Source organism: Haliotis rubra, unplaced genomic scaffold, assembly GCF_003918875.1.
Source record: "Haliotis rubra isolate DU_JTF1 unplaced genomic scaffold, ASM391887v1 Scf422, whole genome shotgun sequence".
NCBI classification, from domain to species: Eukaryota; Metazoa; Mollusca; class Gastropoda; order Lepetellida; family Haliotidae; genus Haliotis; species Haliotis rubra.
This window is the reverse complement of record NW_025767105.1, coordinates 203919-226438: the sequence shown is the minus strand read 5'-3', so window position 1 is coordinate 226438 and position 22520 is coordinate 203919. Positions and strand designations below refer to the sequence as shown.

The 22520-nt window shown below is 43.0% G+C and overlaps 1 protein-coding gene across 1 annotated transcript in view; it reads right to left on the bottom strand.

The window, feature by feature from the left end:
- Window positions 1-22285, bottom strand: part of LOC124288679 (FAS-associated factor 1-like) — a 56283-nt gene extending 33998 nt beyond the window's left edge. The window contains 6 exon segments of the mRNA XM_046725247.1: window positions 1340-1446; window positions 6727-6818; window positions 7297-7422; window positions 7424-7586; window positions 16256-16324; window positions 22242-22285. Of these exon segments, the coding sequence (XP_046581203.1) occupies window positions 1340-1446; window positions 6727-6818; window positions 7297-7422; window positions 7424-7586; window positions 16256-16324; window positions 22242-22283 (599 nt within the window). The 5' untranslated portion in view covers window positions 22284-22285.
- Between the last annotated feature and the right edge of the window lie 235 nt (window positions 22286-22520).

Genomic DNA, 22520 nt, shown 5'->3' with positions numbered 1-22520 from the left:
TAGTACAGGTGTAGATGTTAACTACCTCGTTAACTAATGTGTGGGAGGAGTACAGGTGTAGATGTTAACTACTTGTTAACTAAAGTGTGGGAGGAGTACAGGTGTAGATGTTAACTACCTGATGAACTAATGTGTGGGAGGACCACAGGTGTAGATGTTAACTACCTGGTGAACTAATGTGTAGGAGGACCACAGGTGTAGATGTTAACTACCTGATGAACTATTGTGTAGGAGGAGTACAGGTGTAGATGTTAACTACCTGATGAACTATTGTGTAGGAGGACCACAGGTGTAGATATTAACTACCTGGAGAAAGGCTGCAAGGGTATCAGGCTAGCAGTTTGAATTATGCTACAGTCAACAATAGTCCAGATAAATGATATTGGCCTTTATTACCCATGTGGTCAACTTATGGGTAGGTGCATACTAATCTTGTACGTCACACAAGTGTCGTATTGTGTTGACCTGTGTCATAAGGACTTGACCTGAGATTCTGATGATTTGATTGGATAACCGCTGACCTCTCAATAAGGTCACGTTGTGATGGAACTACTTTTTCATTCATAACAAACACGTGAATTCATTCTACAACTTAAATGCATTGTGGGAATGCAAACATTGCGAACGTTGCCGTATCGCTGTTTAATTGTGAGTTGAGCTGAGACATTATATGCGTCGAAAAACATAAACGCAAAGTTTCTACCAGTGATGTTAGCCGAGTGAAGCAAATGCAAACTAAGAAACAGGGGTGCTACGGAGTAGTTTCATGTAGGAGGTTGTACGAGGCGATGACAACTGACATACATCGTGATGTCGGTTACCAAGGGGGCAGACCAGCAAGGCGTAGTGACGTCATTATAGTGTGACGTCATGCAAAAAGTGTACCACAGAACAACATTCTTCCGCAACCTCTTTATGAAACCGGTTTCGGTTTTTAACCATAAAAATAACAAAAATATGCTATTTTGTCAATTTAAAGCATGTAAGACGTGGGTAATAAATAAAATACCACACTCGGTCTCATAACATACGAATTATACGAAACACGTGACCTTCCTATGGTTTCTGACCTCGTTTTCACTCGGTCAGATACCATAGGAAGGACACTTGTTTCGTATAATTCGTATGTTATGAGACCTCAAGTAGTATTCTCCATGTATGTAACCAACTCTGGACACAACCAAAAACTGATATGAGAAGCATCCAATGACTTCACATACCAAGCATCAGTAATCAGAATATAGCAGAGTATAGCATGGCAAAGGGATGCAACTAAGCAATGGGAAGAATTGCCAAGTTCTCCTGCTGAAAATATGAATTAACTGATAAGTGATCTTACTCCTCTCTGACTGGAGCATTGGGTTTTGTGAGCGTTGGGTTGTTGATCTGTGGTGTCAGCAGATAGAGCTTGTTCTGCTTGGGCAGGTGCAGGTCTCGTAACACAGTCTACAAAAAACAATGTATGACTCAACAACACATAGTCCAACATGTCTGCTTGGCCAACCCTTCATAAATAGACATGCTCTGACACTTCAACAATAGTTTTATTTCTAAAAAAAATCTGCAAAGTTTATTATTATCAGTATACCCTTGAACAGGGCTGACTGATCAGCCACATAGCAAGAAAGAACTAAGAAGAGAGTACTGATGTCATACAGGCTACATGCTTCGTCTCGGATTCTGTCTATAAAGATGTAATTTTTTAAGTAAAATTGATATTTTATACTTATCCTGACTCATGCTTATTTGCTTATCTTCTTCCTCTAAGCGAATGGTAGTGGAACACTTGAATCCATTGTAGTTCTCCTTGAAGAGGATGTAAAAGTTCACTCACCCACGAGTTGCCTCCCTTTTCCCGCCAAAACAGTCATGTGACTTGCCATGCTTGTCACTCTCTCCTGAATAAGCCGTAACACCTGGGTTTGCTGGGAGGTTGGGAGGGCTTGACATCATGAGTCAGGATAAAAATAAATTATTTTTCCTTATCTTGACTCATGCATATTTTTCCTTATCCTGAGGAATGCTTATTTGCTTCAAGAATCCAGAGGAATCGGTGGTTGGTCAGGCCATCAGCTATCCTTAGATATGTCCTGTATTCCCCCCATGGGAACTCTTGAACAGCACTTCCTAGATCCTGTTCTTCTCACACTTCGCTGTCAACTCGGGGACCACATCTTGTCATACTTCTCTAAGACAAGTGAATCTCATAGATTCATGTGGATTTTTGATATACTTAGTAGGAAGCTCTTGGAGGTTCTAGTCCTGCTACGACCCCTTGTCAGGTAAGCTCACATCAGAGTCAAAATGATATTGTGCGACTCTCAACCAAAACTCTCCTCTGCTGATAAAGGGGGATGAAACTCGAAGCTTTTGAATTTTGCTTCTCCAAACTGCTTTAGTCTTCAGTGGTGATGTCTTTGAAGACATATCTTCAGCTGGCTTCATGACAGGACACAAGGATAAGTCTTGGAGGTGTCCTCTGGTCACATCCAAAATGATAGGATCGTAGATGCTGACTGGGATGAATGGAACTGTCTGTCCGGTTGGCCAGGTAACTGATTCTTTGCAATGAAGTCCCATCTAAGTCCTAGATGTACTGCAGCACAGTTTCCCATGTTGAATCTAGTTTGTCCAAAGTCCAGCGCATATATCTCTTGACATCCGAGCTGCCGTGGCTAGGGCGAGGAGGAACAGAGTTTTCTGTATGAGTAGCTCGAAGGTAATCTGCTCTAGTGGTTCGTAGACATCACTCGTGAGATGTAGAACCATGTTCAGATCCCAGACTGGTACTCTGAATTTCTTCTGCTGGTCTTCCAGCTTGAAGGACCGTAGTAGAGCAAGTAGTTCTGGCACTTTCGTCAGCTTGATGCTCGTCTTCATCATGATGACTGTACTGATAGCTGCCAGGTATGTAGATAGTGGTGAACCTTTCAATCGCCTCGTATATCTAAGGTGACATAGATATTCTGCCACTTGAGAATGAGTCGCTTTCATTGCTGTGAAGCCTTTTCACACTGCATACTGTTGAACTCTCTGCCACTTGTTGTCGTACAAGTTGCGAGTTGATCTGTGTAGAGCTAGGATTACTGCTTTCGCTGCTCTGGCGGAGTATCTCTTTTCTTCAAGCAAGTCTTGACAGGATCCAAACGTGTAGCTGGAACGTTTGCGGGTTTCCCGTGAGCTTGCTTGGTGTGCTGATGTACTAGCAGGTTTGGCCGATCTGGTAGTTTCAGGGTTGGACTTCCGAGGACTTGTATGAGATCTGGGAACCAGACTCTCGCTGGCCAGTAGAGTTGTAGCATTGGGTCTGCTTGATCTTCAATAGTACTTGAGGTAGTAGAACCAGAGGTGGGAACGTGTATGCGTTTAGTCCTTCCCATGACAAGCTCAGTGCGATTGTTGTCCAGTCTTGAGGATCTGGTACTGGTGAGACGAATGTCTGTAGTTGTTTGTTGAACCTTGTGGCGAACATGGCTATGAAGGGAGATCCTATTTTCATTATGATGAGCCGGAACGCCTCAGGGTGGAGCATCCATTCCGTGGGTGACGGATGAAATGGTCAAGATAGAGCGTCTGCTATCATGTTGATCGCAGCTTTCATCTCCCATCTTGATGTGAAGATGTTGTTCTTGTTTCGACCACTTCCCTGATGCCACTTCGTTGTCGAGATGAGCTCACCATCCTTGTAGTAAGGCATCTACGTAGAGGTGCGTGTCGAAAACCGGCTCTTCTAAATAGGTCCCTCCGCAGACATTTGACTTTTGAGTCCACCATAACAGGTACGTTTTGAGACTATCTGGTAGAGAGATCAGGTCCGTGCTGTCCAGGTGTCTTGCCAGGAATCATTGCAGCGGACGTAACTGTAGTCTTCCTCTGCGAGTCAAAACCTGCGCTGAGGTGAGTAGACCGAGGAGACACTGCTATGTTCGTAGTGGTGATGGTGAGATGACTGCTTCTGGAATCATGGCTTGAATCTTGACCCAACGATCTTCTGGAACCACAATACGATTCTGTGTTGTGATGAACCTTATTCCCAGAAACTGAAGATCTTGCTTTGGTTCCAACTCTGACTTCATCAAGTTTACTAGCCATACCAGTTGTGCAAGCAGTTTGATGGTGAAGTCTAGCTGCCGTCTGAGTTGATTGGCTTCTTGATGAATTTGTATCCCGTCGTCCAGGTAGAAGGCACTGCGTACACCTCAACGATGTAAATAGGAGACGATGAACTTGGTCACTCGTGTAATAACCAAAGGGCCAACGATATTCCAAACGGCAGGACGCTCCACTGGAAGTGTCAACCTCTGAACACGAATCTCAGGTCTATGCTGGCCAAGTAATCTGCTGGACGGACGAGTTGTCTGAGTTGAGGCGGTGGATCATCTTCATGTTGTATATCAACCTGAACTTCTCTTTCGAATTCTTCTTGGGTACTAGGAATATTGGGGAGTAGAAACCGGGTGTGAGATGATGTTGATCTATCACTTCTATGGTGTTCTTGGTCAATAGCAAGTTGATGGCTTCTTTTAACTTCTCTGCCTGGTCATCTGCGTAGTTGAAGACTACTGGGTCCAGGGTCAACGGTGGTGTGGCCTTCGGCTGCACTCTGTAACCTCCTCGCAGTACTTGTGAGACGTAGTCGTCCTCCAATATTCCCCAATTTTTCCAGTACCTTTGTAGACGTCCACCCACTGTGGACGGTTGTACAAGAACGGCTGGGGGTGGAAGTGTCCAGTCGTTCCGAACCCCATCTTCACAGTCTAGATCCTCTGAAACCTCTGGGATTACGTCCTCTCCCAGAGTTTCCCCTGCTGTTTCCGGATGGGTGACGAAAAGATCTCTTTCAGCCCCTGAAGCTGGACTATTTCTTCTCCTTTGCCTTCTGCACTCCGGAGAACTTTGACTTGTTGCTGTACCTCTGTGATGTTTGATGAATGACATTGGCCAATGTGTCTATGGACTTGATCATCATGACTTCTCTAGAATCATGTGTGGCTTCCTTAGCAGCTTCATCAATCTCCCCACAGAAGATAGTAGGCGCCGCCCAAGGAACTCTTAGTAGTGGTTTGGTAAATCTGTCACTCCAGGAACATGACGATAGTAGACCCTGTCTACGTAATAAGGTGAGACCCGCTGACGTTGAGGCCAAGTGATCACACATGAAGTGTTGGTCCTTCTTCTGAGTTAACAGTGCTGATAGGATCATCCTATCCTCTTCCGTCTTGGAGTTCTGGAATCTGGATATCAATGCCTCATTGATCGCTCTAGATCTTGCTAAGCCGAATAATGTTCTTCTAGTCGTGGTGTCGAGTTGAGCCATTGAACATTGGTAAATGTTGATTCTGATACCGGGTTGTTTTCTCAAAAGCTGTATGTTGGTTCGCACACACCTTGGAGATCGGTTCAATCGGTGGAATTGTGAGGGTGTTGAAGTCGTCCTTCCACATCTTTTATGTGAATGCTTCATCCGATTCCTTGGAGGGAGACTCTAAGTCCAATCCATTTGCAATCCAGGATGTGACCTCTGCTTCCGAAAAGACGTAGTCTCCCTGTTCATCAGATAGTTCCGGGTCCGTTTAACTGTGCCTTCACGAAACCTTCCCTTCGCGACCTTCCTCCGAACCTCTGTTGGGGCTGCGGGATCTAGATGTGGAGTGACTGAATCTCGGAGAGGACCTTCTTGACGTTATCGCATGTTGAGGGTTCGCAGACAGCAACAGACGACTGCCCCTGCAACATACTCGGCAAATCACCTGAATTATGTATTTCAGCAGTAGCAAACAACATACGGTTGCTGGCATTATCTCCGGATTTATCACCAGTGACTTGAGATGACTTCCTCACCAGGTCCATCGCATGTCTATAGATGTAAGACAAGTATTGATTAAATTGCAAATTTGACAAAATTAATACAATATCTGCAACGTAAGTTGGAAGAATATGGATTAATGCATGACGGGCATTGGGGGTGAGGATCAGCCACTCACAGCCGGCACCTTCAAACACTGCAAGATTTCATCAAATGTAAACATTGTGATGAAAATATGTCACAAAATACTAATAATTTCTTCAAAATTTTGACATACAATGAAAGCTAAATATAACCAAAACCATACACAGCTTAATTTGGATAAAAGGATCTAAATATTAAAGGATATGGTGCCGTATACGGGACTCCAGTGCTCGCCCAACCATCCACTTGGGTGATGAAGGAGAGAGTATGGCAGGTCACATGACTGTTTGCGCGGGAAAAGGGAGGCAATTCGTGGGTGAGTGAACTTTTACGTCCACTTTAGGGAACTACAAGGGATTCAAGTGTTCCACTACCATTTGCATAGAAGAAGAAGATAAGCAAAATAGCATGAGTCAGGATAAGGAAAAATATATGAATAATTTTCTCAAAATTTTGACATACGATGAAAGCTAAATATAACCAAAAACCATACACAGCTTAATTTGGATAAAGGATCTAAATATTAAAGGATATGGTGCCGTATAGGGGACTCCAGTGCTCGCCCAACCATCCACTTGGGTGATGGAGAGAGTGACAAGCATGGCAAGTCACATGACTGTTTTGGTGGGAAAAGGGAGGCAACTCATGGGTGAGTGAACTTTTACGTCCTCTTTGGGGAACTACAAGGGATTCAAGTGTTCCACTACCATTTGCATAGAGGAAGAAGATAACCAAATAAGCATGAGTCAGGATAAGGAAAAATATAGAGTACCTACCCTGTCTTCAACTTTTCGTTTGACTAGTCCCTTCAACTCCTGTTGGTCAACTGGTATCCCCAGTTCAACACTCAGCGTTTCTTTGATCTTGCCTGAAAGGAATATACTACTGTATCACAAGTGAAGAGACTACCAAACGATGCCATATTTTAGAATGACACTGACAGACAAATGCATTCATGAAGAGGCCATGTCACTGAACAGTTCCTTTTGAAATATACTGCCCCTTTTGTCTAGTGAACAGAACATTTGTCCAGAAGGCAGAAGGGTGGATCCTTCTTCACACCAAATGATGCTACAAGATGGTACTTGTTACCCTGGCTGAGGCTCAGTATTATGTCCAAAAAACAAGGACTGGTTGACACAGACTCTCTAAACTTTGTCCGAGATGGGTATCTATACTAAACTGTGACATGGAGATGCAGTGCTTAAAAATATGTGGGTATTCAATAAGCAGTTAAACACATACATGCACATTTTTATACAAGTGCAATAATTTGAACACAGCTTTGAACCCTCCTCACCTCACTTAACCAACATTAGATATGATTTACCAGACAAGCCACGTACCAATGGTTTCTGTGTCTGGCAAGATGACTGGTATATTCTTGTCCCGATATTCCACCTGGAAGTGCAACATTCTAGTCATACTGCGTCCTGCAAAACTTGTGGAGGGGCCAGCTGCTCGAAGCACCCTCTACGACCAGTGCTGGGTCATCGGACACAAACCCCTTATTGTGGTCGTCTGGATCCATGATACAGTCTGCCATCTCTGTCGTCTCCCCAGCTGTGGCATTGCAAGGGGGAACAGGGTTGATGGTTGCAGATGCTCCATCCTGGAGGATGCTGTTCACTGCAGTCTGACAACAAAAACAACATACATTTGTACACTAAATATGCATATGCATGTACACATACACAGCTTCAGTCTGCATGTTTCAGCTTAATCTTCTGCATGTTTCAGTTTTTTCATCGGCATATTAAAGCTTAATCTTCTGCATGTTTCAGTTTATTTTTCTGCATGCTTCAGTTTAATCTTCTGCATGTTTCAGTTTATTTTTCTGCATGTTTCAGCTTAATCTTCGGCATGTTTCAGTTTATATTTGTCGGCATATTAAAGCTTAATCTTCTGCATGTTTCAGCTTAATCTTCTGCATGTTTCAGTTTATTCTTCTGCATATTTCAGCTTAATCTGCATGTTTCAGCTTAATCTTTTGCATATTTCAGTTTATTCTGCTGCATGTTTCAGTTTATTCTGCTGCATGTTTCAGTTTATTCTTCTGCATGTTTCAGCTTATTGTTCTTCATGTTTCAGCTTAATCATGTAAGAGGAAAATTTGTGTGTGCCATTATTTACTGAATTTCATTATCATATGTTATATTATTGGTACATTACAATAGATACACTACTCTGATGAAATAGTTTTATTATTTTCATGCAAAACACAAAGTTATGTCTGTGCTTCTAAATAATGTTTTGAACTAATTGTAGACTTTTCACTGTTTAATCCAAGTGACATTTACTGAAAAAGTGGTACATTTCAACTTGCTATATGACAAGTCAACCCTGCATTTTCTGGTGAAGCTCAAAGTTGAACACATGTTTCATGCAACGTGTGTGTATTGTCATGGCCATGTTAGAGTGAGTGAGTGAATGAGTGAGTGAATGACACAGTCAGCAGTAGTCCAACAATAAAATCTGGTTTATGCAAACCACTCAATCAAATGAATACAAAATGCTATTTAGAAAGTGATCAAATGTAACATGTTATATTTGGGATTACACTTTCTCAGTAAAGTGCCTATTGTAGTACTTTCGTTGGGCTGAGTCCCATCCTGGATTCAAACCCACACCCTCAGAGAACACAAAGTCAGCTGCCTAACCAACTCAGCCACCGCTCCTTCCACAAAAATAGGAGTCTGACAACTGGTAGTCTAAACTATGGACTTTGTGTACCCATCTGATAAGTCTAAACTGGCATGGCTCCCACGGTCATTCAAAGATATACACAAGGCACCAAGCCTGACCACCCAATTCAACTTGTTGACTTAAACGACAAGTATGAGTTACCACGGTTATTCTGGACAAATACATGATCTGTTAAGGGTGTGACCTGTTATAAACTATGCAACTGTTCCATTATCAGACTTTCAGGGAGTCAGTGATTGATTTAGTTACACAAAACATGCACAAGTACAATCTATTATTGAAAAATGCAACTCAATAGTTGTGTCTATATACCATAACTTCAGAAAGTTGATACATCAAAATTATGTGCATGTTTCAACTTTGAATAATTTATAGGACTAGGGTGCAACCTGGTTTTCACGACTACATGCACCTGTGCAAGTTAAATCAAGTTCCTTATGAGCAGACGATGTGCAGCTTGGAATGAATACTATACAAGAAAGCTTATATATATCAATGAATAATTTATGTTGAAGTACTGCCACGAATGAACTTACAGGATTTGAAATACTCCATATATTAGTGTGCCATGGCACAGTAAATATTGAAATGGCATGGATAAATAATGTTCTCGGTGCCCTGATGGCACGCCTAATTTTTTAGAGACATAACTCACCTTTAGTCATTTAATCCCCAAAACAAAACATGTACACAAATGACAAACAAGCAAAAACATTTATTGACTTTATTGCCCAGGAAATCACTGGAATTATGATGGATGATGTGAGGAAATCTGGTTGTTTTTGCATTCATAATAATGAAAGTACTGATGCTTGGGATATTGAAGAGGAAATTGTGCATGCTAGATATATTGAACAAGTGAACCTGTCACAAAATTCTTAGCTGTTAAAGGGGCTGGGAAAGCAGAACAAATGAAGCTTAAAAAAGCCATCTTAAACAGAAGACATATCAGTGATAACAGAAAACAGGTTACATTTGTTGTTTACTAACAATAAATTTAACCAAACCTGTAGAGGTTTTCAATTCTTTGAAGAGAGTCGTCCTTGGGGTACATATATGCATTTTCTGCGCTGAAAATGTCCTGTGACAGTTGTATCAATGTTTTAATAAAAATATTGTACAATAAATAAAATCTTTTTTATCTATTATACATCCCCACCCGTGGAGTTACCTCCCGCTACGCATGCGCAGCCAACCAGGTAAGCACCTAGGCCCGTATCATCATTCCTTCTGCTGAATAAATCAGTGAACAGAATTGTGGGGAGGCGGGCGGCCCTACCCCAAGGACGACTCTCTTCAAAGAATTGAAAACCTCTACAGGTTTGGTTAATTCTTTTTCATAGAGATCGTCCTTGGGGTACATATATGCATAAACTCAGACTCCCAAAGACCGGAGGCCAGGGAGGAGGGAATTCTGTCAAAGTACACATGAATAGCAATCGTTTAGAATAAAGAAACAGACGCCACAACACTCACCTGTCACGTGTCCCGTAGCTTCCGCGAGAGGCATGATGGGAGGGTAACCGACTAGGGGGAAAGGTACTGAGAGTCAACCTCGTAGGTTAAGCATAACAAGATCGCCCGAAGTGCGAAAGTAAACAACCCCACCCACCTCATGGTCTATTAGAGAGCACCGTAGGGGGGAAAAACCAACTTACAACCGACCATAATCTCCGTAGAGAAATGAAAGGAGTTAGATCACACAACAGCGGACATATCAATAAAACACAATTGAAAGCAGCGTCAACTAAACCAGATAACCAAGACTCACTCGGTCAAGGTGGCAGGACCCTGTCCACTGGAGAGAACAGAACGTCCAAAGCGTGCAAGATCACGTGAATGTGTATCGAGCTAATAGTGCCTGATAAAAGTGCTAGGCCGGCTCCAAATAGCGGCAGAGCAGATCTCTTCAATGGGTACTGCCGATGCAAAAGCTTTTGACGTGGCTACTGCCCTGACCGAGTGAGCCTTCAACCCCTCAGGGGGAGGATGGCCCTTAGCCTGATAAGCAGCACAAATGACCGAAACAAGCCAGCAAGACAGGGTCTGTTTGCTTGCCGGCACCCCAGCCTTTCCGCCACCGTAACAGCAGAACAGATGGGTACCCGTACGGATCCCCTGTGTTCGTTTGATATAGACCTTGAGTGTCTTTCGGACATCCAACGGGTGAGTGCTCGTAGGAGAGGTCCCCGATGTGGAAGACTGGGTAAGAGTAGGAAGTTCGATAGGAGCTGTCACATGGAAAGCGTGATCGATCTTCGGGCAGTAAGTATCTGGGAGGCGAATACTGACACGATCTGGATGGAACACAGTCAGCGCCGGGTCTGCCGATATAGCATGTAAGTCACCGACCCTACGCCCAGATGTTACCGCCACCAGAAATACAGCCTTCCATGTTAACAACTGAATGGAAATAGCCGATAGACGTGAGAACGTAGGACCGGACAGCCAATCTAGCACAATTGACAAATCCCAAGGTGGGCTGGTTCGCCTGACAGCAGGTCGAACCCGATCCATGCCAGCTAAAAAGCGCTGCACAAGAGGGTGCTGCCCCAGAAGAGCACCATCAACAGGGGTGTGAAAAGTGGAAATAGCGGTGGAGTAGCCACGAATGGTCGAAGCCACCAGGCCTTCTTCCAAACGAGCTTGCAAAAAACTCCATTACTCGGACTAAATCCGCAGAAAAGGGATCTGCAATCCCCCTATCTGAACACCAGCGCGCATAGCGGGACCACCTATCCTCATACTGAACGTTTGTCGAATCCCGCCTCGAAGCCAGAATTGTGTCTGCAACTGCTGCAGGAATTCTGCGTGCTTCGAGGCTAGACCTGTCAGAGGCCAAGCCACCCACTGAATCCTTGGATTGGGGTATGGCGCGCCGTTCTGAGTGAGAATGTCCGGTTGCAAAGGTAATAGAACAGGAGGCTGAGCCAGAAACCTGAGAATTACCGGAAACCAGCTCTGTGACGGCCATAGCGGTGCCAGTAGCACAAGTAGCCGAGCTGGCTGGGTGGACAGCTGGGAGAGGACCCGGGGAATGAGTGGTAACGGCGGGAACGCCCAGAGCACTTTGCCCGTCCAATCCAGCAGGAAGGCATCGGAAGCCAGCGCCCTCTGGTCCGGTATTCGAGAGCAGAACACGGGTATCTGATTCGTCCCGCTGGACGCAAACAGTTCCACCTGGAACGATCCGTACAACTGGGAGATAACTCCGAATCTCTGCCGGTCGAGCATCCACTCGTGCAGGGCCAGGATCTGGCGAGAGAGAGGGTCTGCTCGCACGTTCTCCAGCCCCGGGAGATAAACAGGAAGCACCTGACAGTCGCACTGGTCACACCAGAGGAGAAACTCCCACGTCTCCCGAAAGAAAGCGCTAGGGACACCGTGACGCCTTGCTTCAGGATGTACGTCATGGCCATACGGTTGTCCAACTGAAGACGAACCACCTGGCCCTGAACATGCTCCCGGAAGCGCTTGAAAACCAACCACACAGCTCTCAGTTCCAAGACGTTGATGTGAAGGCGGGCCTCGGCTTCGGACCAGACTCCGGACACCGACAGACTGCCCAGAACACACCCCCAGCCCGTGAGGGACGCATCGGTTTGAACTGTAAGAGCTGGCGTTGGGATTTCCAAAGGGATCCCCTTGGAGAGATTCCCGACATTGGTCCACCACTGAAGGTGAGGAGACAAACACTCGGGACTGTGAGACTCCGCTCCAGGTCCTCGAGTGAGCCCACAGACTTGCCAAAGCTTGCTGTATAGGGCGCATCCTAAACCGCACCCGCCACACTACAGAGATAGTCGCCGCCATATGGCCCAGTAGACGGAGCCAAGTCTGTGCTGGTGCCTGGGGCTGGGAGAGGAACGAAGACACCATCTCCCGTACTCTGGTGACCCGGTCGGCTGACAAGGAGACAAGATCCTTGTGAGTTTGGAACCGCGCGCCGAGAAAAACCAAGTCCTGGGTGGGTACCAGGTCGGATTTCTTGAGGTTGATGATCCACCCCAGTCGAACTAGAATGTCTATCACTGTGTGAGTAGAATCTAGGCTTGCTGGCTGAGTTAGCGCGCTGAGCAACCAGTCGTCGAGGTAAGGGTAACAATGCCTTCCTTGCGATCGAGCGAGGGTAGCTGGCACTAACATGAGCTTGGTGAACACCCTGGGGGCAGTGGATATGCCGAAGGGGAGCACCGTGAATTGGTAATTCATCCCGTCATAAGAGAACCGGAGGTACTGCTTGAACGATGGATGAATGGGCACATGTAGATACGCATCCTTTAGGTCGATCGACGTAAGCCAATCGACGGGCTGAACAGAGGAGATCACCGAGCGAAGTGTCTCCATCTTGAAGGATGGAACCTCTAGCATGCGATTCAACCCCTTGAGGTTGAGAATGGGACGGAACCCGCCGTCTTTCTTCGGAAAGAGGAAGTACGTGGAATAAAATCCCGCCTGTTCCTCGCCCGGTGGTATGCGCTCTATTGCAGACTTGTCCAGCAAAGCCTGAACCTCGTCGCGCAGTATACCCGCCCTGACCTGACATGACGGCACCGGAGTGCGACGTATGCCGGTGAATTCTGGCGGGCCTCGCTTCCACAGTAGTAGATGGCCGACACTGACGGTGGAAAGCACCCAAGTGTTGCTGGTAGACTTTTTCCACTCCGGTAGGAATAGAGAGAGGCGGCCCCGGCGGGACGTGTGGTAAGAGAGCGTGAGTGGTCCCGAGTAGATGAACTGACTGGGACAGACCCACGGCGACAGCCTGTTGGGTTAACGGGAGGTCGGGGCAAACCTCCCGCACCCGCGAAAAGGCTGGGAGCCAGGCGAAGAGGACTGCTCCTTGCCCCTTACCCTTGCCAGCGTCCGGGATGGCAGACTCTCCACCTGCACCCTGCCAGGGAGGGCAGGGAAGCGAGAAGCGTCCGGCCACCGGCAGAACTTCGGGTGTAGGCTGCACCCCGGAGGAAAAAGAAAGGAAGGGGAACGCAGAGGACCGCAGCCAGGCATCCCCAAGCCGTGACCTGACCCGCACCAGCTGCATGGCATTCCAATAGACCTCCTCGTAGGTCATGGTAAGCCTGCTGCGTAGGGGGTAAGCCTGCTGCAGGGGGGCGCCCGCAAGGGCAAACGGTGGCACTGAACGCCCTTGCCTGGCAGCCGGGACTGGACCGGAGGAAGCCGAGCCTTCCCCCAGGGCGACCGAAGTAAAAACACACTCGTCGACCACTGGTACAAAGAACAGGGAATTGTCCCCCAGCTGGTACCTCTTGACAAGTCGAACCGGAGGCGTGTCCCAACCAGGAGAGGATCCACCACGTCCTGCACCAGGGACGGCAAGCGTCTGCGAGGGTTGCCTAGGGGCAAACGCCTCGCCCGGCAGGCGGAACTCAGACGAGTCCGAGCGGCTGGTAGGTACCGCGGCCTGGGGATATACTCAGCAATACGTTGCCGTACCTCCCGCAGAGCCGTCGAGAAAGGAAAGCGCCTTCCGGCTCACAAGCTCACAAGCGTCGGGATTATGGCCGACTTTCTCCAGACAACTTAAGCACTTGTCGTGCTGGTCAGCTCTAGGAATGCTCTGTCCGCAGAGAGAACATCCAGAAAACGCCTGAAAGCAAACACGCAAGCATGTAGCTAACAGCGGAGCCAGCAGCATAAATATACACGTACAAAACATTGAAAATTACGTGAATGCGACCACGGGAAGAAATACTTGGTTAAAACGCAATATGACAACCATGTGGCACGCTAAACTTCCCGCCATGGCAAAGCAACACGTGCGTAAACCACAGGAAAGCTAGCGTAAAAAATTTAATACAAAGTCACAATTATGAGAAAACCGACCGCAAAAGTCTTAGCTGTTCCATTCAAGGACAAATAAAGACCATACATACAGGTGGTGGAGTCTCAGACATTATTCTTTATCGTAGACAAGGTATTCAGCTAGGTACTCTACACGTCTTGACTGTGGAGTGACAGCAGAAGGAATGATGATACGGGCCTAGGTGCTTACCTGGTTGGCTGCGCATGCATAGCGGGAGGTAACTCCACGGGGTTGGGGCCGTATAATAGATAAAAAAGATTTTATTTATTGTACAATATTTTTATTAAAACATTGATACAACTGTCACAGGACATTTTCAGCGCAGAAAATGCATATATGTACCCCAAGGACGATCTCTATGAAAAAGAATTCAAGTGATCATCATCATTGCTACAGTCATTCATTCTAAACATGTGGGCACACTTGGTTTCTGAAAGGCACATCTAAAATATGTGTCTGGTGCCCTAAGGCACACTTAGAAAACAAGTATTTCTATCCCTGACTTAGAACAGTAACATCTGGGGTTCAGTTTACTGGAAAGATGAGACATCGACCCCATATTCATCACAAACAGAGGGACACACTTGTTAAGCAGTGCATCTTGAAGAACATTCAACACAGTAACCATGGTGACATATATATTTGATTGTGCTTTGATTGTTGTATAAAACCACTCAGAAATACTCCACTATATGATGGTGGTCTGTACAGAATCAAGTCTGGACCAGACAATCCACTGATTAACGTCATGCATATCTACCGACAGTAACCTCTTATCACAAGCATGGGTTATTGAAAGCCAGTCCTACCCCAGACCTTCACACTATTTGCTGTGTGTACTTATGTAATAATTACTGTGGAATTAATTGAATTCAACTGCATGACGGATCATTTCAGATAACGGTCTGTCATTGCTATGGCAATAACTTGATGAAGGTTACAATCCTCTTCTCCTAATGACAATTTAGGCCAAATAAAAAAAATGGTTGTGGTTCCGATTACACCTCTTTAAAATTTAGGGTAGGTGGGTCAGAATTTTTTTTTTACATATTTTTTTAGAAGTAAAGTACAAAGTAATAACACATTTATTAATGTGTAATTGTTTATTCAATCAAGCTTGCGGCCATCATATCAACTTTCTCTATCAGAATGACCGATATCTGTTGGTGCCGGAAAAACCCCAGTGGTATCTGAAAGCATATTTTATTCAATCCGCTTAAAAAAAATAGGGTCGGCACCAGAATTCAAGGGTCGGTCGGGAAATCGGAACTACAACAATTTTTTTTAGGCCTTATGAAAATCCTGGTCAGAATAAGAAGAAAAAACGTCACAGTCAAATGGTCAAGCTCATATAAATCAATCATTGCCTTGCTATGAATGCCCTGCTGACACTACTGAAGGTCACTGGATCATAGAGTTGGATTATTGTGTATTTGAACATGAAATCATTCATCGGTAAGAAAATTGTGAGATAGCGCCAGAGGACCCACTGTTAAACAAGGGATGGGTATTTTTATCTGACCTTGAAATATCTTCTTCAGAATGTCAGATGTCACACTTGTTACTATCAGGTACAGAAACAGGTCAGATCGGTTAGCCTTCACATAATGAATATAGACATTTCTGTTTGTATTTCAGGCTGTTACTAATTGACTTGCCAGTTTCTGCTTCTACAAATAATCTGCTCCACAGACATCAGTCTACCTATACTGGACCACAGATGTGACCGACCTTAATCTAGGTGTGCAATGGGTTTGTTTGCTACAGCTCACCTCTAGACTCCAGTCATGCTGTTCCAGTATTGCCACACATGTCTCGATGTCATCAATTCCAGTAAATGCCTGAAACAGAGAAGCAAATACAAATAACAACCAACTGCTCCAAGTTCAATGAATAAATCTGTCCTACAACAGTACCAAATGTCCATAGACGGATCTGTAATCATTGTTAGTAAGTCCATGGGGTCCTACGATCTTCAATCACTGCCATGTTCAATATCAACTTAGGGAGACACCCAATATGTTTAATTTTTTAAAATGAGGTATACATGGCACAAAGCCCTTGACTATCATGCCTACCATTAACCATGTCCTGTGACACAAGATTTTTATTCAGATTTCAAAACTAACTACTAACTGTAATTGCTTACTACGTTGACACAGCTGGAGAAAAGATGCATGAATACAGAGCAATAGAATAATGAAGCAGATATTAACTGCCATAATTGTAACACATGGATTCAGTTAATAAAAGGAATGGCTGAGGATTAATTGGTGAAAATGCAACATCAATATATTGAGTGGACATGCTGAGAAGTATCCCGATATATCAATATATTGATTTCTAGTACCATAGAGACCATTGATACAGGATTACAATACTATAACTAACAGTAAACTGAATGGTCCATTAAGATAAAGGTTAAAATAGGGTCGAAACTTATACCATACATAGCTGTGGTTTTGTTTAGTACATTGACATGAATTATTGCATATGAAAACACACCCAATGGTTACTTAATGGAAATAGTACAAATGCGTAAGTGAAATTGTTTACAATTTATCCATTCTGAAGCATGGTGAACATACTTTCATGCGATTGTTGATATGACCAATGTAAAGTTAAGTATGACCACTGGCTTGTTCCTGATGTTTATCTACAGACGTTGTTATTCAATAAATCTAACAGTCCAAATCAAGAAAGAGGTGTTGAATTCACACTTAAAATCGAGGTCAAGGATGTGAATGCAATTTTTTCAACATAGTGACTTAGGGCACCACATATATAATTTTGTCAAAATGGCCACACCCATGTTAAGCTGTGAGATTGAGAATGTCACCGGTAAGCAGTTTGATGGGGTGCAAAAATAGCTTTTGAATAATTTTAGTTGGCCAAATATATTGTATTTTCCATTAAATGAATCCGAAAATATTTCAACTGTGCCTTTTCAATATTTACTGTGCCATGACATGCAAATTAGCACTTTTTCAATCTCTAGAGGCATATAGTGAAATCACTCACTGTGTGAGCTGTTTTGCACAATACACAAGAAATAGTATTCTAATTACAATAAAATATTCCGACATATTGAGTTGAGTTTTACGCCACTTTTAGCAATATTTCAGCAGTATCACAGCAGGGGACACCAGAGTTGGGCTTCACACACTGTACCCATGTGGGGAATTGAACCCGGGTCTTCCGAGCGACGAGCTAATGCTTTAACCACTAGGCTACCCCACCGGCCCTTTAATTACAAGAAACCACCATACTTGTCTTTTTGTGTATCAAATTTTGATCAAGTGAGTGAGTATGGATTTACACCGCTTTTTAGCAATATTCCAGCAATATCACGGCGGGGGACACCAGAAATGAGCTTCACACATTGTACCCATGTGGGGAATCGAACCCGGGTCTTCGTCGTGACGAGCGAACGCTTTAACCACTAGGCTATCCCACTGCCCTTTGATCAAGTGTACCAAAACATGTGCATGTACATATTTCACTCAATTTAACACATGCAACACTCCTGTCATCACAATACAGGGAACGTTGTGAGGGAGTGAGCAAGCTTTACATTTCTATAAGCAATATTCCAGCCCGTATCACCATGGGGATACCAGAAATAGGCTCCACACATTGTACTTTGGAATTGAACCCAGGTCTTTGGCAAGATGAGCAAATGCTTTAACCACCATCCCTAGGGCAAGACAAAACTTGATTCACCTTCCTTTCCTACTGCCTGTAACATGTCTTATATCATTTATGACTATGATTCATAACAGTGACAGACTGACATAAAAATTGTCATCAAACATTAAAGGACTCCCAAAACATGGTAGACTGAGTATGGCAGTAAGCCATCCCAGCAGACATCTTGAAGTTCCATGGTCCCTGAAGTAACAGAGCAGGCACAAATGGTGCCTAATACATCACAGATCCCCCACTGAGATATATGACTACATCCTTTCTTGCATAACAATTTACACAATAAATATGCAGATATGGCTGTGTAATGGGCAAAATCAAACTTGAAATCTGATTGAAATTCTGAGGACACTTGCAAACCACATTAATATGTAAATTGCTAGAATATGTGCTTGCAGTGATATATCACCCAGGGGCTCCTTTCACGATGCAACCTTTACTAAGGTTAACCTTATCTCCCATTCTTTAACATTGCACTAAGGTCACCTTTGTGACTTACGATCACCTTAGTGCTTTTGAAAGGAGGCCACAGGACATTCATGTATCGTCCTCTTTGTTTTATAGCCAAGATTTATTACTAAAGTACACATACAGTCCAGCTAAAACTGGCGATTTCACTAGTTTTTCTACTCTAGATATTGAATTATAGGTTGATGATGATGATAATTATTCAAGTCATGTCAAGCATGTTAACATTGACATTTGTATACATCATCCATTCCATGTGCTTAATTTCCCTTCTATTGCTCTGTGTTAATTTCACTGAACATGTCTTATCCAGCCCAATACAGAAATACCAGATGATATACTTGTGTCAGTTCATGCAAGTACACCTGTCAACTTGTTTAGTCAGCAAGCACTAGCCCATATAAGCATGCTAGTGAGTACAGTATCAATTATTCATGTACATTTCCAGGCTGGTGACGAGGGCATCAACTTGTTCTCTAGCCATAAACAGAAGTGTATATTCATTGTCTCCATCCATGATTAGACCCCACTGACTTGTGGACTCATTCACCTGATCTACATAGATCACACAAAGCTGCAAAGACTAGCTAATTATTTTTTCACAAACGAGGCAGAGATTGCTTAGATCAGCATATTCACTTTGTTAGCGTGTTTTTTACGCTGCTGTCAGCATTAATGCAATTTCATTATGAGAGACTGTAAACTACTAGGCCAAAGAATGTGCAGTTGATATTATGAGCCTTAAACTGTACGATGAAACAAAGTTAACCAGGAAACTAAACCTAATCACTAATCCATTCTATCTGCCTCTTAGGAGGTGACTTTATTTTTTACCCAGGGTGCCTAGTCTATGCAATGCAACGCTTTCAGTCTCAGAAAACAACACAAAGAGAGAGAGCCAAAATTGTTTTACACCTATCAGGAGATATTAACTATTTACAGTTATCGTAAGTCTGAACGTAGACTTTACTGGCCTCTCTACTACCTCAATTTTATGATTTATATCAACTTAGATTTAATGGTTACCCTTGCATGGTGATTCTGACGTGAATGAGGAGCCTAGTTTCACACAAGACACTGCAGTGACTACACTGACCCAATTCACTTTGTCTAAACATGTTTTTCTTGTTTATTTTTTCTTTTCACTGTTTTTCAACAGGAAATACTGGTATGCTAAAACTGATCAACAGAAGTCATGATGTGTTCAAATTGTTCAAATATAAGTAGTTACAAATGTGAATATATACATAGAGAGCTTCATCTTGGAAATTCTCAGTTCAAACAGTACTTGATCAACATGCTGATTGTGGTTCAAATTTCTGAGAGATCTTCAATAGTCAAATATTGCACGGTGTCAGACAAATCCTTTGATCATGGAAACTATGTTATTTTTCCGGTCAGTGTATCTTGCTGTTTCATAACAGTGACATGTACCAACAGTCAGCAGGCCTCAATACCCAATCCAGTTCAGTCTCCACTCATGACAGGCATGGGTTGCTGAAGTGAAGATCAATTCTAACTTGGTCTAGTGTATCTTGATATATCTTACATTGGTGAACTTCAGGGGACAAGTGCAAAAGCACTGCTTAAACTTAATATATACCAAATTATTTTGAATACTTAACAGGCTCCATTACTTGTGTATATAAACAGACACTATGGACTGTAGTAGTGATGTAGTTTTACTAAAGTAAGTAAATGTATTAAGTATTTATGATGGACTCCAAACAAGCCCTAATCTATGCAACCCTACCATTGCCTGGTGTACATGTGATGTGTAGAGCAGGCTGCTAGCTATGGCACACATTGTCAACGGAGAGACATTAATGTGAGTGGGATTTAACCTCAGCACTCATTGGTCTGAGCATCCAATGACTTTCATCTTGTAGGAACTAGGCCTTGCTTGATATACTGGTTAACAAAAGCAAGCACACAGCAACAGACCTTTTCTATTGGTATGTGGTGGGAGGAACATAGTGTTTATAAGACATTGAAGCATTGACATAATGACAATACCTTAAAGCTAAAAATCATTACAGTGTATGGTAGTGACCTAAACAATATTACACTGATGAAATTGAGTCCAAGTAAACTAACTTCCAGTGTTTCTGGAACCTATTCAGGTTTAACATGTGTTTTATTGCAGCAATTCAAATCAATCATATCTGCTTTTGGCAGCTACATTCCATTCATGTGGGAGAAGGGGTGGTGGGCTAGCCTAGTGGTTAAAGCGTTCTCTTGTCACACCAAAGACCAGGGTTCGATCCTGACATGGGTACAATGTGTGAAGCCCATTTCTGGTGTCCCCCGCCACTATATTGCTGGAATATTGTTAAAAGTGACGTAAAACTTACTAACTCATATGGGAGAAAAGTAGATTCCACTTTCAGCTACAAAAGACATAGTGAAACCCTAAAACACAAGTATGGTGCTGATAGACAATTCAAATCAATCTTTATTCATACTGACGACGGCCACAGGCCCATAGTATACAAATCAAATATAAGCATTACCTAATACATCTAAGGGACTCAAACTATGACTGTGGGGCCTTACACTACAGTATGATTAATTTATTTGTTGTCTAACACCACACATGCCATTCATATGATGTCCAACAGCAAAAATAATCGAATCTGGTCCAGCCAATCCAGTGATTAAGAAGAGCATTAAACTATACACTTGGATTACGCTGACAGTTGTGAAAGATCAGTTCTGCTAAATGAGTGTTATGGAAGAATGTAAAATGGTGACAACAATTTCCAGTTTTCTAGAGGGAAAAGTTTTTTGCAGTCTTCAGTTCATATTTTCACAAATAACAGATACATTCTCAAAACAATATTACATGTAATGACATGTCCTCAAATCTATGTATAGTGGTAGCAAGCATGAAGACGTAATCATAATAACATTGCTACTTCTAATAGATTCACTTGCACATATTAATGTCAGTTACATATTAGGTCATCAACAACCATTATTTCTTATCAATATTTTGGTAAAACTAATCATTCTTCACATTTGATAGTAACTGGTCAATGTATCAGGTCTGTGTAACTGATCAATCATCAATTAGAATTAATTGTGTTGATACTCAAAACATCTCTACTAAAATAATCTATGACTTGTAAGTTTTGCCTACACATCACTAACTCACTATCTTGTTAAAAACTGAAAACAAATAATATCATTAAGATTGAAAAATTTTCATGAAAATATTGTCAGTAACATTACCATTCGATTCAGTCACTGGGGTACAATCCTAACGCATTCCGTATTAAATATACATCTAAAGAGCCATGTCCGCTATTTCAGCCGAAACCTCCTTAAAGCTTGAAGCATGAAGATGTACTATAAAATGCACGATCGAGATGATTCCAAAGCCTTGTGCGTCATAAATTCCAAACATGAACAGCTGATTCAATGACTGGCAAAGCGTTTGTTAATGATGTGTCAGAGATCAAGATTTTCCTTCTCAGGCATAAGAAACTTGAAAGAAAGACTCGAAATTAAAGTCCTAACTACCAACAATTATTTGATACATATAAACAAAACATAGATATCCCCATAACCACTGGGACAGACCTGAAAATCAACAAGAGTCGAGTCTCGTATGCCATCCGCCATTGTTGCTTCTCATTGGTCTGAAATACTGGTATCTTGTTAAAACACCACTAATTTCACCACTTTCTTGTCTCCATATAGGGAATCATTACATTTTGAGCACAAAAGTATATGAAAATAAATTAGGAACTGGTCACAACGTATTGTATGAATTAATAAGTATACTAATAGAAATCTTTGTACAGAATATAGTTCTTAAACAAATACATATATAACTAGTGTTGTGGGTAGTATTAGATA